Source organism: Hippocampus comes, unplaced genomic scaffold, assembly GCF_001891065.2.
Source record: "Hippocampus comes isolate QL1 unplaced genomic scaffold, H_comes_QL1_v1.1 scaffold122, whole genome shotgun sequence".
NCBI classification, from domain to species: domain Eukaryota; kingdom Metazoa; phylum Chordata; class Actinopteri; order Syngnathiformes; family Syngnathidae; genus Hippocampus; species Hippocampus comes.
In genome coordinates, this window is record NW_017842059.1 from 2,725,346 (window position 1) to 2,737,964 (window position 12,619).

General features: G+C 39.6%; 2 protein-coding genes across 2 annotated transcripts in view; both read right to left on the reverse strand.

Moving 5' to 3' along the window:
- serpine2 (serpin peptidase inhibitor, clade E (nexin, plasminogen activator inhibitor type 1), member 2) overlaps positions 1 to 3,766 on the reverse strand; it is a 9,559-nt gene extending 5,793 nt beyond the window's left edge. Inside the window, exon 1 of the mRNA XM_019861319.1 lies at positions 3,555 to 3,766. The gene's annotated coding sequence lies outside the window, so the exon portion shown is untranslated. The remainder of the gene's footprint in view (positions 1 to 3,554) is intronic.
- Positions 3,767 to 5,462: 1,696 nt separating this feature from the next.
- prss59 (serine protease 59, putative) overlaps positions 5,463 to 12,619 on the reverse strand; it is an 8,373-nt gene continuing 1,216 nt past the window's right edge. Inside the window, exons 3-9 of the mRNA XM_019861318.1 lie at positions 11,586 to 11,818; positions 10,693 to 10,828; positions 9,667 to 9,781; positions 8,126 to 8,327; positions 7,186 to 7,276; positions 6,844 to 7,046; positions 5,463 to 5,722 (exon numbers count right to left, since the gene is read on the reverse strand). Of these exons, the coding sequence (XP_019716877.1) occupies positions 5,613 to 5,722; positions 6,844 to 7,046; positions 7,186 to 7,276; positions 8,126 to 8,327; positions 9,667 to 9,781; positions 10,693 to 10,828; positions 11,586 to 11,818 (1,090 nt within the window). The 3' untranslated portion in view covers positions 5,463 to 5,612. The remainder of the gene's footprint in view (positions 5,723 to 6,843; positions 7,047 to 7,185; positions 7,277 to 8,125; positions 8,328 to 9,666; positions 9,782 to 10,692; positions 10,829 to 11,585; positions 11,819 to 12,619) is intronic.

Below are 12,619 nucleotides of genomic sequence, written 5' to 3' on the forward strand. Positions count from 1 at the left end.
TTCAATTTTATTTGGTATGCATTTGTAGCAACAGCATGATAACATTTATTTGTTTTTATTTGCGTTTTATATTCATATTGATAATTCACGTTTTGTCTTGGATAATAAAGCACGGTTATGCATAATAAATTGTATGCATAATAAATATTCACTATCACTGTATGAGGTAAGAATCAACAGCTTTTTATCACATTTACACAACACTTTATGAATACAAGTCATGAACAAATCTTAAATATGGCAGGGAATGTGTTTACTTTTTTAGTTTTGATTTTGAGCAGCAAATCTGGAGTTACATATGCTCACCAGGAATGCATAAGCAAAATTGCACAACTTTTCACTTGAAAGAATAGTGGCGATCTTGGGATTTTTTTCTGTTCAATTTTCAAATAGTGTGTAAATTCAATACACTTTATCTTCAGCATGTTTAGTGCCACTTTTATAAGTAACCACGCCCCCGGCCAGGCCACGCCTCTTCCGCTTTTTTCATCACTCGCCATTGCCATCTATGTTTATTCAAAACAGGTCTTAATCAGGCTAAGGTCATAGGTGTCAAACTCAGGTCCTGGAGGGCAGCTGTCCTGCATGTTTTCCAACTCTCCCTGTTGCAACACACCTAATTCAAACCTGTTCATTTGAATCAGGTGTAGGTTTTAATTTTGATTTTATTGTTTTCTTTCAGTTCTTTTTTTGGCCAGCAGTGCTTTTCACCTTCTAACTCTAGCATTGATGCCATTTTCGCCAAGTCTCTTCCTCACTGTTACGTCATGAACACTGACCTGAACGGAAGCAAGGGAGGCCAGCAGTTCTTTAGACTTTGTCCTGGGTCTTTTGTGATCTGTCCTCTGCTGTTGGCCGATTTCTGTAGGCCACTCCTAAGCAGGTTCACACATGTCCCATGCTTTCTCAGTTTATGGATAATGGCTCTCACCATGATTTGCTGGAGTCCTAAAGCTTTGGGAATTACTTTGTAACCCTTTCCAGACTAGTTGATGTCAATTCTTTTATTCCCCAACTGTTTGATTTTTTTTTTTGGGAGGGGGGCGCAGGGATCATGGCATTTTCTTGCAAGTTTTGAGATTTTTGGCTAACTGATTAGCCACAGTAAATTCCTGATTAAACAAAGGAGCTGAGAACGATTTTTACACAGTGTCTGGTAGCTTTAAAAAAAAAAAAAGTGTTTCCCCTGCCTTAATAAATCTAATCACTTTTCAAAACAATTATTTTTTACTTGAGTTATCTTTTGAGCTTTACAAGTCAAGAAGTTAACGTTTTGCGATTGATTGATGCATGTAGGACTGTTCTTTGAATGAAAATGTATTTTATTGGAACCTCTTTTATTAAGAGGACTAATTATGTCAGACTTTATTGATCTTGAAAACACCAAGTGGTGCAACCAAATGTCATGTGATTAGATTTTTTTCAAATAAAAAAAATATACAATACATCCTGATTTATAGCGCGCTTTCACAACAGCAGCAGCTGTCACAAAGCGCTTAACAAAACAGTTAACATGAAGTAAACTAATAAACAACACAAAACACGGACAGTCCAAACCACTTTTCCCTCATACGCTTTGTTGTTTAAAGCAGTTTGAGATGAAAGAGGAGAGAATCATAAAGTGTCCTTTCACCAGTGGATCACAGACGTCATGCTCAAAATGTGCACACGTCGGCTACAAGCAAAGTTTCAAAGTCAACAAGAAGCTGCAGCATCTATTGACGAAAAAAAGAGATTGGTTCACTTCTCCTGTCTCATGTAAATTAATTTCAATTGACACTCCTCTCTCCTTATCCTCAACTTCAGCAGCCATCCATCCAGCCGCACCAACTCAGACTGTTCAACAGCGCCGACATCTCCACTGAACAAAACGGGGCTGTGAAAAACACAAGCACCCTGGAGGCTGTCCAGCACCGACAGTCAAATTGCGCTGACATTCCTCCCAATCAAATGCCATAATAGCATCAATTTTGGTGCCTACTTTCAATGGAGCTTTCTGAAATACCTTACTTTGTATTTATTTTGAGCATTTATTTCCATTTTGCCAACATTTCAGTAACAATTGATATTCATCATTACACAAACTGCGGGCGGCCCGGTATCGAGTGGTTGGCACATTGACTTCACAGTGCAGAGATACCGGGTTCAATTCCAGCTCCGGCCTTCCTGTGTGGAGTTTGCATGTTCTCCCTGTGCTTGCGTGGGTTTTCTCCGGGTCCTCCGGTTTCCTCCCACATTCCAAAAACATGCATGGCAGGCTGATTGAACACTTAAAATTGTCCCTATATGTGAGTGTGGGCACGAATGGTTGTTCGTTTCTGTGTGGCAACCGATTAAGGGTGTCCCTGCCTACTGCCCGAAGACAGCTGGGATAGGCTCCAGCAGCCCCCACGACCCTAGTGAGGATCAAGCGGTTCGGAAAATGAATGAACACAATAAACTGTTAGCAAACCAATTTTACCATGCCATCTGACTTTGGTAGTTAGGCATCCATTAAATTCCCTCTTTTTAATGTATCTTGCCAGATACCACGAAAAAGAAAATACTGTTGCGCTCCCCCAGGCAGCATGTCAATGGCCACCCTGCAGTAAGAGCAAAGTACCTCATCCGGAAAATTGGAAGAGATCCTTGCATCTCCACGAACACAAATTTTTATGAAAAGAAAAAAAAAAAATTTGAGTTACCAAAGCCAGTTATCCCACAATGTTCTAAATTGAGTAGCCCAGGCTGGGCAAAGTTTAAAAAAAAAGTGTATTTTTCGGGATCACTTCTGGAAAGTGTTAGTTAAAAGTGGTGGAAAGGACACTTTGATTCGCTCCTCTTTCATCTATAACTGCTTCAGACAACAAAGTGTATGCAGGAAAGTGGTTAAGATTGCACGATTGTCTGTGTCTCATGTGTTGTCTTGTATTATTTTGTCATTTTTTGTTAACGTTTCTTTTGATGGCGGCGCGGACACCCGCAGCGGCTCCTCTTGTTGTCTGGTTGAGAGGGAAGAAATTTCATCTGTGCTGTATGTTACACATACGTACAGCACATTTGACAATAAAGTTGTATTCAATTCAATTAATAGGGTTAATTAAACAATGTAAAACACGTGTAATGTTCAGTGAACATTTATGAACATGTTAAAAAAAGTTTGTTTTCAATAAAATGTGGGATTTTTTTTTACATTTATCAGTTTAATGGAATTACAGGGAAAGACAACTACAGACACGCTAGATTTACAGAAAAGGTAGTCTCCTACCATTTGAAGTTATGTTTTTTGTTTGTTGGTTTTGGCATACTTACGATCATAATTAATGTCAAGTGTAGGTGCCACCAATTCAAACCACGTCATGGACTTTTACACTGACAGTCGAACCAAATATGCAAAGAATCTAATAGCTTCGATTAGACAGCTCTGCATAGCGTTTTGAGTGTTATTTACGGTGACAAATTTACCTAAAATCGCTAAAGGGTAATCAAAGTGAATGCTTCATAATGACTACGATTAACGGAGTTTCGTCAAGTAACGTTGGACAAATAACCAGTCTTCGAAAGTGACGTTACTTACTGTGACAAACAGACGCGTCCTCCTCTTGCACCACAGGTGAAACTTTCTTCGCCAAAATCTCAAAGTCTCACGGTCGCCTAAACAATATATCACACACAGCTGACGAGTGCATCTATAATGATCATCGCTCCACGAACCGCGAAACGAAACTGAGCAACGCCGTTTAAATACTACTTAGACGGACTCAACTCCACCTCCTGACTGATCATATGAACGTTTAGGGTGGTACCTATACTCCACGTTACAGCAGCAATTTCCGTTAATCTTTCAAAATAAATCCCTACTATCAAAGAACAATTTCTTCTGCATTACCCCCAAAAATCATTGGATTTAGGTGGACTATAAGAAGTGAGAAACTAGATTTAACTTTTAAGTTGCCCAAGACATTTAAAATTAACATTTACAAAAATAAATTGTTTTGCTGGTGTCTACTCAACAAAATACTCAAGGGGATTGAGGGGCATCAATTTGGCCGCCCTGGATTAAAAAAAAAAAAAACCAACTATGCCAACAACGCAAATGACTATTAAATGTACGTTTTTCTACGACGAATGTTACGTGGGGGAGGGGGGTATACTGCAAAAACTCTCTCTCTCTCTCTCTACATATATATATATATATATGCCGCGAACCTTGTGGGGATAAGCGGATCGGAAAATGGATGATAATACAGTACTGTACTGTATATATGCTGGCGGCAGGAGATAATTCCGGGATAGTGCGAGCGGTCTATCTATTGGCTGAGTGAGGAGATACTTCCGGGATAGTGTAAGCGTGCCTTCTATTGGCTGAGTGAGGATGCGAGAGTCAGGTGACACTGATTGCCTCCGACAGAAAACGACAAGAAATCTGTTTTTCACCGTTTCATTAACTTTTTCACATATATATATATACATATACACGCCTTTTGTGGTGACTAAATTGTTTGAATGGATTACATTTGGGATCCCAGCTACACTATCTCATGTCACCGCACTGTGGTTAAATTCTCTTAATTATTATTATTATTTTAAGTAACATTAGTCATCACTCCCATGCAATTATGGTTACATTTGAATGTTTTTATAAATCACTGGCAACTGGCTTCACTCAGCCATTACAGTACAGTATTATACTGCAATTTACTCTACTCAGTGAAGTGGGATTGGGTGGTCTTTGAGGGTTTATGGTTATGCAATAAATAGGGTTGCAACAGCTGGGATGCTAAGATGTGACTTGTGAAAATAAACACTCATGGAGGAAGTGGTTAGGTTATTTTGTCAGTGAGTGTGTGTTTCAAGGGCTCATTGAGTGAACACAGCTGTGAACTGGAACGACAGACTTGCAGCATGCTGTCGACATCCCACGTTTTCGAAAAGAAGTTGTGTGACTGTGTACTTAAAACAAAAACATCCCATTGGAGATATCATCACGGCCCCCGTGTTTTCCAAAGAGAACATTTCGTTTCGTGAGCAACAAGATTGAACTTGTGCAACCAGATCTTCACAGGTAGCAGAAAGCCACATCTTTCAGCTTTGCCAAGAAATGTGGCCTTTTCTTGCTCTCCCTGTGCTTTTATTTTTATTTTTTGGAGTCTTCCTGCTTTACCCCAAAATGTGCCACTTAAGTTCGATAAGATGTAAATATGAGTGTACCGAGTCAACCCCAACCATTCGACTGTTGTCAACTTTCTAAACAATAATTCACTCATATTGGTAGATATTCCTCATCGTTACCACTTACAAAACTATTTTTCGCTGTGAGAAGCTCAACCTGTTTTCTAATTAGCACTCTTAATCCCTATCCCGGACATAGTTGATAAGACCTATAAATGAATGGTCAATCAGAAAAAGTAACACTAATATCAAGTGTAACAGTAACACAGACAAGTCTTTGAAGCATTGCAGACATGACAATATACAATACATACACAGCGCATAAAAATATCTTTAATCATCAGCTCAATTTTGTCATACACTTCCAATAATTAGATATGTGTAACTTTGACCGTAAATCTTGTATTTTCAAGCAGCGATTAAACAGTATGATCAGTGCACAGGCACAAGATAGAAAGCATTTATTGCTTCAACCATTGTTGCAGATGTAAGAAGATGTGATCCCTGGCAAGTGTTAGCTGGAGAGGATCCTTGGAGTTGGCGGGGTACATGTTGGCACAGTGTGCTGTTCCTGAATTACATAAACAAAAAAAAAAAAAAAACCCACTCACAATAAGAAACATGACAGCAGCAGTCAACATTAGTTAAGGCAAAAATATCCAACTGAGGGAAAAAAAAAAACGGTTTTATTTTAACAATTCACATTACGATACTGCAAACAAATCATCAATTACCTACTTTGACTCAATGAAATAAATAATAATTTCAAAAAGACTCAACTCAACTGAATTTATAGAGCATTTTAAAACAACTACTACTGTGTACAAAGTGCTGTGCATGGAGCAAAAGTAATTCATACAACACCAAACAATAAAATGATAAATTAATAACAAAGACAGCAGAAAGTACAAAAACAGTCAAACTAAAAATCAAGTCTCATGCTGAGTCAAAAGACAAAAGAATAAAAATGAGTTTTAAGACTAGTTTTAAAGATGGGCAGCGAGGGGGCTTGCCGAACGTTCAGTGGGAGGTCATTCCAAAGAGAGGGACCAGCAACGGAAAAGGATCGGTCCACTCTGGGCCTCCGCTTAGTTCTTGGTACCTCTAATAGCGTCTTATCCGCAGACCTGAGGCACAGGGCAGGTGCGTAGGGGCGAAGGAGCTCAGAGAGGTAAGGTGGCGCGAGGCCATTTAAAGATTTGAAAACAAATCAGAGCATCTTAAAAAGAACTCTAAAATATCTCGGGAACCAGTGAAGGATTGCCAGAGTTGGAGTTATGTGCTCTCTCTTAGGAGTACCAGTTAAGAGGCGAGCAGCAGCATTCTGGACCAACTGGAGATGCTAGACCTAATACTCATGGAAAGCATCTCTTGCCACATCCATCCATTTTCTATACTCCATGTCTTCATGAGGGTCATGTGTGAGCTGGAGCCTCTCCCATTTGACATTGGAACAAGAGGCAGACTACACTCTATATTGATCTTCATCCAATTGCAGGACACATATAGACAAGCATGCATACGATGGCAGACATACTTTGTTGAAGAGCTGCAACTAGAAATGCTTTTTGACCTACTCACTAAGTTGAGATCAGAAGTTCTTTTGGGTTCAGTTAAGCACCTACCCAAACCAAACCAAAGCACATCTTTACCATTTGGTAGAGTTTTCCATGGCCCCATGCTCTTACTCACCTTTGATGAAAACAGCCGGAAGGTCAGCCCCGATGTCTTGAGTGATGCCCAGTGCATGCCAGGGGTCAATGGACCCATTCGGGAAAACTATTCTATCTGAGTGGATATCGTAGCTGCCATAATACTCATTGGTCTCAACCACAGACGCCGCAAGCTGCTCAGCGGTGATATTGTAGAAGTCTGCACACTGTTTCACATGATACCTTGATGGGAAGATACAATTAGAATTAGAAAATGAATCATACGTTAAAAAAAAAAAATAATAATAATAATAAAAAATAAAAATAAAATAAAATTTAAAAAAAAAAACAGAACAGGCTTTTAAATTTTGTGTTTACTCACTCCAGAGGGAAGCCAGCAAACGGCTGGTTAGGGGAATCGGTGCTTTGATAAAATCCAAATTCAGTGCAGGTTTGGTAGACCCACTGTCTCCCTGGTGACACACAGTTTACTCACAGCGACTACACATTTACTTGATTGATGGGAACAAACGCACAGACACCGCAGCAGAGCAGCTCATACTAAACACAGCGAGTCAAAACAAATAGTTATTTCGACACAAGTAGTGACATTGAGGTTTTTAGACCTCAAGAGGAAACAAGTTGCAAGTAAATGAGGCTAGTACGAGTGCCTTATGCAGATATCACAACAGGAAGTGGTGATGATCCCAGCCCTCCCACTCATCAAAGTAGGCTTGGGAACCAGAACAACTGCCTGGTTACAGTATTGCTGGTTCCAAAGTAGAAAGAAGAAAGGCTTTTTGATTTGCTGTGGTAAACACAAAAACACCTCTCATTCCACTCTGTATTTGCTCATTTTCACTCTCTGTTTATGAGACAGATAAAAATCAAGCAACTGCACCTAAACAGTGAATGATGGGCATAATATTGAGCTGAGTGGGTCAAAATAAAAGCACAGTGACAAGGTGAAAACATTTCACCGTTTCACCATGAGGGCACACTTCATCGTTCTAAACCAGCTCTAAACTTGTACTTTCTGGTCTCCTCAGGCTGGCATGCAGTCATTCTCTCTGCCTTTTGGGCTTTGGAACGTTTCAGCATGACATCATTTTGTCCGCGTAATGAGTCCTCTGCTGTCGACAAAAACATGCCAACTCACCTAGTAGCCAAAGACCCAAAAATATCAAAGGTCAATAGAAATTGTTTAGGCAGCAGTAGAAAAATTACAGGTCTCATTATGATCGTACCAAACCAAAAAGGAAAACCTGTATTTACAGAGGTGAAAATACTTTTTCCCATGGGACAAACAGACTCATTCTCACCTCCGCCTGCGGCCGGCCCATCCCAGGATGTATTAGTCATGTCTCTCAGATTCTTGTTAAAGCTGACGTCCACACATTTCATTGAAAAGGTGTCCATCATGAGGCGGGCCACAGCAGCATATCGGGCATACGGGTCTCCAAGTGATGTGTCTGCCATCACCCCACAGAGCACCTTGATTGTGATGTTGGTGCCCACTACACCCTGTGGCAAACAAAAAAAACAGTCAAAGATGAATACAGGTACATCTTTTGGCAGTAAGCTTTTCTTAATTAAAATATGAATATTCATGAGTGTCTACTGTATGTTGTATACTGTATGCACATGTACTGTATATCTCCCTTCAATGAGATCGCCACGGTCATTTTCCTAAGTTCGCTATCTACGTACAGTGACTAATTATCATTAGCAAGTATGAGTAAACACTTGATGATGGTCTCAGCTGTTTTTGCACATGACAATGAGGATAAAATCCCCAATATGACATCCTCCTCTGCATCTCTCTTCCATTCTGGGTAATGGATATATGTAGTACTTAATCCTGCAAGTCTCGAATTGCATCACTCCATATTTTAAAAAGCACCCCTCTCATTACTTGCAGTCAGGAAAGCAACTAATGTGACTCTTATTGAGTTAAATCACACTGCTGTTTTTATCTACAGTACATTCCTGTGGGTTGTCTGAAATGTGGTGGGTTGCTCAGGACCTTTTGTCACAGAGGCAGTTGCTGGCCACGTTTCTCTGCTAGTATTAGAGTCTTAGTGGCCAACTGATCCTTTCACTTCCTTGAAGGCGTCTATTTAACTTTAAGAGACCGGAATCCAGACACTCAAGACTCTTTTTGTTACTTTTCACACAGTCATTTGGACAGAAATGGGAAGGGACTGAAAAAAAGAAGGAGAGACCAGATGCGAACTGAAAAACTTTATCAAGGAGAAGAAAAGGCCCCTGTTACCATGCAGGGAATTTCTGTAGCAAACATCAAAAGTCTATTTTAACACTGTGAACAATAACCATTTTAACACTTTCTTAAATGATACATTAACCAGCAAACGCAGGAACATTTTTATTGGGCTGCCAATTAACCCTTTCATGCATCCTGTAACCCGATATCATGACAAGCTGTCCACTGTCGTAAACACTGTCCCTGAAAGGGTTAAATAAAAGTGAGCATTAAAATGAATTTGATGGATTTATTGATTTGATTCATGTTTGTAATCATAAATCCTTGTCTGTTTTTTTAAAAACCATTTATGACATCCAATGTGTCAACTTTATGACAAACACATAATATATTTTTATCAGTTTGGATTCCAGGGACAAAATTATTCATATTGGACTGATTCTCTGTCAGAAAGTTGCTTGAGAGAAAACATCTGTTTTTTTTTCTTTGTTCAAAAACAAAAACTCTGAAAGACAAATTTTGGATACATACTCCTTTTTTAACTGTTGCTCCCTGGAAGTTCCCCTGAGTTTACGAGAACAATATTTTTGATATAGACACTATGTTGGCCTTAAATACAATGGGTCTATGATTGCCTACCTCAAACCCCCTGTTGTCTTCGTTATACTGGACCACATCCATGAAGTTGCCAGCAAGCGTTTCCAGGAAGTAGGCAGAATCTGTCTCTGTTTGAATTTCTAGTTTGGAACACAAGCTGTGTGGGGGAAAAAAAGGAAGGGAGAGGAAGGAAAGTAAAAATCAGGACAGGGTTAGAATAACTACAAATATTTGGAGTCTCCCACTCACTAATACAGCCAATTCGACAGAAAACACAACACTCTTTGGCATGGCAACAACAACTTCAATCATACTGAACAATAGCTGCTCTCTGAAATGCTGTCTTTTGGAAGCTGGTAAGTGTACACGTAAGAACATGTCTGCTTTGACAGGCTCCAGAATCTGCAACAAGCGAACACAACATTTACAATGCTCAATGTGGTCAAGAGAGCACTGAAACAACAACTTGTTTGACATCAAATGCCATTAATGAGAACTGTCATTGCTGTCACTGCAATAACTTAACATGATACAAATACTGCACAAAAACATAACCACAGACAGAGGGCAATTAAGGCTTTTCAATTCTCACACTAAATACATTTACCGCTAGGAAGACAGAAGACTAGATTAATTGATGGGAAGGAATCTTGTCTTTGTGTGCAACTGGTCGGTGATTAATAAGAGTATGTCTTGGAGAAAATCGGCAGAAAGTTGCACTGCAGTCTTTGATTGCAACCAGATGAGACACAATTGATTTTAATCAAATCTATGATGAAATGGATGGTGTCATTTCAAATTGAGCAATACTGCTTTTGTAATTCAGGTCTTGTATGCCATTAGATTGTACAAGTGTACCTAATGTAAACCACATGCTGGCATGCGATAAAAATGTGCAGAAAAATATATATGATATAGACGAGATTTGTAGACTGAAATCAGTTTCTTTGAAAAGATAAATCTACTTATGTTTTAGGTAAACCGATGCACACCATTCAAGCTACTTCATCTTAAAAATACTCTGAGATAACCATAAAGAAAGTATTTCAAAGAGTGCATGAACTATACTTGAAGTCTTTGGTGATGTTGTCATAGTTTGCAGGGTCACTGAGTTGCTCTATTAGGATATCCGAAGCCTTTTTTACCAGTAGAGGACAGTCAGTGTTCTCTGAAGCCAGTGAGTGCCCCACAACCTCCAAGTACTCTGGTAAAAACATAGAGAAAAACAGAGGTGGAAAGTAAAAAAAACATGACTCCTAAAAAAATTAAACTAACAAAAAAATACATGATAGCATACAAAAACTGAAGTGGAATGCAAAGGTTCATTTGCTCAAGTCAAACAACAAAGGCAGCAATCCACACATGAAGTTTGATTTTGGTGCTTGAACATACTTGAAGCTAAAAAAAAAAATTCAGGTTGAAAATAAAATGAGGATGTTTTTTTTCACCTCAGTGAGAGAAGAAAAGCTATTTTCGCATTGACAAAAACCTGCAACTCGAAAAGAACCCCTCAAATGATAGAAAATTCGGTAGCTTGTCAATAATCCTGACTAGCTGCAGTGTTGTTTTTGCACCAACAAAAAAAAAAATTGGTCTTGTTGACATAGTTGGAAAAGCGATAAGACCTGTTTACAATGCAAGCTGCGTTGTGTTTTGTCTCTGACATTTTCTTGGGATCACTGAGAAAGCGTCTTAAATGTGAGACACTCTTCAGTATTTTCTTCAGTAAGTTATAAACATTTCAAAGCAGCTGGTACACACACGTCTGCAGCCTCAATGGCTGCAATTTTATACATTTGAAAAAAAAAACCCACTGTTATATGTACAACAGAAAATAAACTTTTTAATCGACGTACAAATGCATTTGTCCGGGCACGGGCCAACTTCAGAAAGCATCAATTTGTTGTTTAAGATGGTCGATATTTCTATTTGTTCTAATACAGTACTATGTTGCATTCTACCTGGAAAGTTGACTGTGGCGTGAATTGGTGCACTGGTGGCCACAGAGGCATGCACCAGATGAGGATACTTCAGCCTGAACCACGCTGCTAAAGACCCAGGGTAAGACCCCCCAAATGCCACCCACTTCCGGTTGACCAGCCCTTGAGTCTCAGCCATCACAGTCCGAAAGTGGGCCAGGTCAGCCAAAGCCTGGCGGCTACTGAGGAAGCGCAGGTTCTCCGTGCTCAGGTCACTAAATAGAAAGAACACAATCACTTTCAACATGCATCATCATGTAAGACGTAAGTGAACAAGTAAGGCAAGGGCTGTCCTAATTTGCGTCATGGGTGACATTTCGTGGCACGTTAGCTACACTTGGATCAGTATAGTAAACCTGCTTCCATCAGGGGGTCGGGGTTCCCAGTCCCGATATTTTGCAGATTCTTTTTGTAGTTTTTAACTCTCATTGTTTTGCTTCCCATTTATTTTGGGTGTAATTACATTGTCAACCACTTGATGGTGGCACAATAATTTGTTTAACGCTATAAATTTGAAAGATGAAGACTGGAAACAGGAATTATTTCAGATCAGCCTGGTTTTTATTAAGACTATTTAATTTAAAAAAATCCTCTTCAATCCAGTTTTTTTATGCCTAGGGTCACAGGTGTGCTCGACCATATCCCAGCTGTCTTCGGGCAGTCGGTGGGGTAAACACCCCTGAACTGGTGGCCAGCCAATTACAGGGCACACATAGACAAACAACCAATCACACCTCTCGCCAATTTAGAGTGATCCATTCGGCTGCCATGCATGTTTTAGTAATGTGGGAGGAAACTGGAGTACAGTGCCTGGGGAGAACATACAAACTTCACACAGGAGGGCCAGAATTAAAATCTGTACCTCTGCACTGTGAGGCGGACATGCTAAACCCAGTCGAGCAACGTGTCGCTGCATATTTTATATATATACATATATATATATATATGTATATATATATATATATATAGAGAGAGAGAGAGAGAGAGAGAGAGAGAGAGAGAGAGAGAGAGAGAGA